The 2,019-nt window shown below is 46.6% G+C and overlaps 1 protein-coding gene across 1 annotated transcript; it reads right to left on the bottom strand.

Annotated features, from left to right (window-relative positions):
- Positions 1–404: 404 nt before the first annotated feature.
- On the bottom strand, positions 405–2,019 carry NKAPL (NFKB activating protein like). The gene has a single exon (XM_045552734.1). It carries the CDS (start codon positions 1,984–1,986, stop codon positions 763–765), a length of 1,224 nt encoding a protein of 407 aa, XP_045408690.1. The 5' UTR covers positions 1,987–2,019; the 3' UTR covers positions 405–762.

The raw sequence follows: 2,019 nt of genomic DNA, 5'->3' as shown, positions 1-2,019 counted from the left end.
CACCATAGCTCACTGCAACCTCAAACTCCTGGGCTCATGCAATCCTCCTGCCTCAGCCTCCCGAGTAGCTGGGACTACAGGTGTGCACCAGGACGCCAAGCTAATTTTTCTATTTTTAGTAGAGAGAGGGTTTTGCTCTTGCTCAGGCTGGTCTTGAATTCCTGAGATCAAGCAACTCTCCTGTCTTGGCCTCCCAGAGTGCTAGGATTAAAGGCATGAGCCACCATGTCCAGTCTATCTCCTCTATTTTCTAACCCAGTCAGCTAACTGCAACCGGAAGTATACACTCAATTGAATCCTTTCTTCTTTGTGGGGTTCTTTTGGTTCTCCCTGGGGCAAATGAATGGCTCCATGAGGCAATGAAGCCCTCCAAGAGACAAAAAAGGTCAAAGCAAGAGAAAAAAACTTTAATAGCTCTAACCTTGTCCTGCAACATATACTCTTGTATACACTCATAACTTATGGACAGACATAGAAGGCATCAAAAAAGGGATTTCTTTGGGGAGAAGAGTCAGGGAATGGGGTGAAAGATTCACTTGTTACTAACTCTCCTTCTGTAATGTTTGAATATTTTTTAAACCATGTGCACGTTACTTTTTAAAGTTAAAAGAAAAAATAAATTGCTAAAGATATCTCAAAATGCAGCTTTTTCCTGAGGCGCTTATTAACATTGTAGGTACAGTAGCACTGGAAAGCCTTTTGATACTTTTGGTCATACAAGACTTTTGTTGTTAAAAGTCCTGCTGTGTAACAAACAAATCCTTACTTGTCATCTTTCCCTTTTGTCTTCCTGTACACCATTTCTCGGAAACTGGCTAAAATCTTATTTTCTCTCTTTCGTCTCTCTTCTTGGTTAAAGGATGCAAGGGCTCTCTTCTCATCGGCACTGTAGATCTGGTTCTCCTTACGCAGCCGCACAGCCTCCATTCTCCGATGCCTGCTGCCACTCATGACATAGCCTGAGCATTCAAATGACGCAATCTCTTCACTTGTCAGTCCAATTTCACCTCTTCGTGGGATACGTTTTCCAGCCTTTACATACTCAGCCATTGCTGCACCTTCACCTGGGAGCAGAGCATGACCATATTTCAAAGGTTTCTGATCTTGAGAGGTATGTATTATAGGTGCTTCTGGACCTATTAAATCCATGGTATCTGCAATCTTTGACTGCTCAATCCAGGTATCTTCTGGAAACTCCTCTTCTGAGTATTTACAGCTTGAGTCACTGGATTCTTTTTTAGTTTTCTTATTCTTCTTTCTCTTGAGTTTTTTTGCTCTGCGTTTCTTTTTCTTCTCTTTCTTCTTGGCTTTTTTGAGTCTCTTTTTATCATCATCAGAGCTAGAATTCATGTCAGAGTCTGAATCACTGTCACTATTTTCAGAATATTTCCTATGTTTTCTCTTAGATGACTTATTCTTTCTTTTTTTCTTGTTTTTTGAGCGACTGGTCTTCTTTTTCCTTTTTTCTTCAAAGCTAGAATCTGAACTGCTCTTCTCATTCTTTACCTCCTCATTCTCGGCTGGGGTATGTTCATCAGAATCTGGCTCAGGAAACTTTGGAGACAACCCCCACACCTCAGGCGCTCCCAACTCCCCAATCCTCTCTCTCTCCTTCAGCCTCCTCTGGCGGTAGCTCTCCTCCTCCTCCTCCTTCTCATAGTCTTCTACCCGCTGCCGGTTACCCGGACAGCTGTGGTGATGGTAGCGGTATTCGCCATAGGAGATCGAAGAGGACAAGAAGGCGTAGCTGCGGAGCCCTGGGGGCGGCTCTCGAGACCCAGAGAGGCTAAGAGGGCAGGAAGTGCCCACGCCCGACTCACTCCACGGAGGCCTGAGGCCCTCAAGGCAGCGGGAGTGCGAGCGGGAACGGCCGCCCCATGGCGAGCGTGTGGACTGAGTGGATGGCGGGCTCCCGGACGAGCTCCGTCGTCGTCTCCGAGAGCCCAGGGTGTCCTCGGCGTAGCGGGGCCGGGATACTGGAGCCATGAGCGGCGCTTCAAACCGTCAACGCAGGGCGGT

Source organism: Lemur catta, chromosome 5 (genome assembly GCF_020740605.2).
Source record: "Lemur catta isolate mLemCat1 chromosome 5, mLemCat1.pri, whole genome shotgun sequence".
Taxonomy (NCBI): domain Eukaryota; kingdom Metazoa; phylum Chordata; class Mammalia; order Primates; family Lemuridae; genus Lemur; species Lemur catta.
Note: the sequence above shows the minus strand (reverse complement) of the source record. Positions and strands in the feature narration are given on the sequence as shown.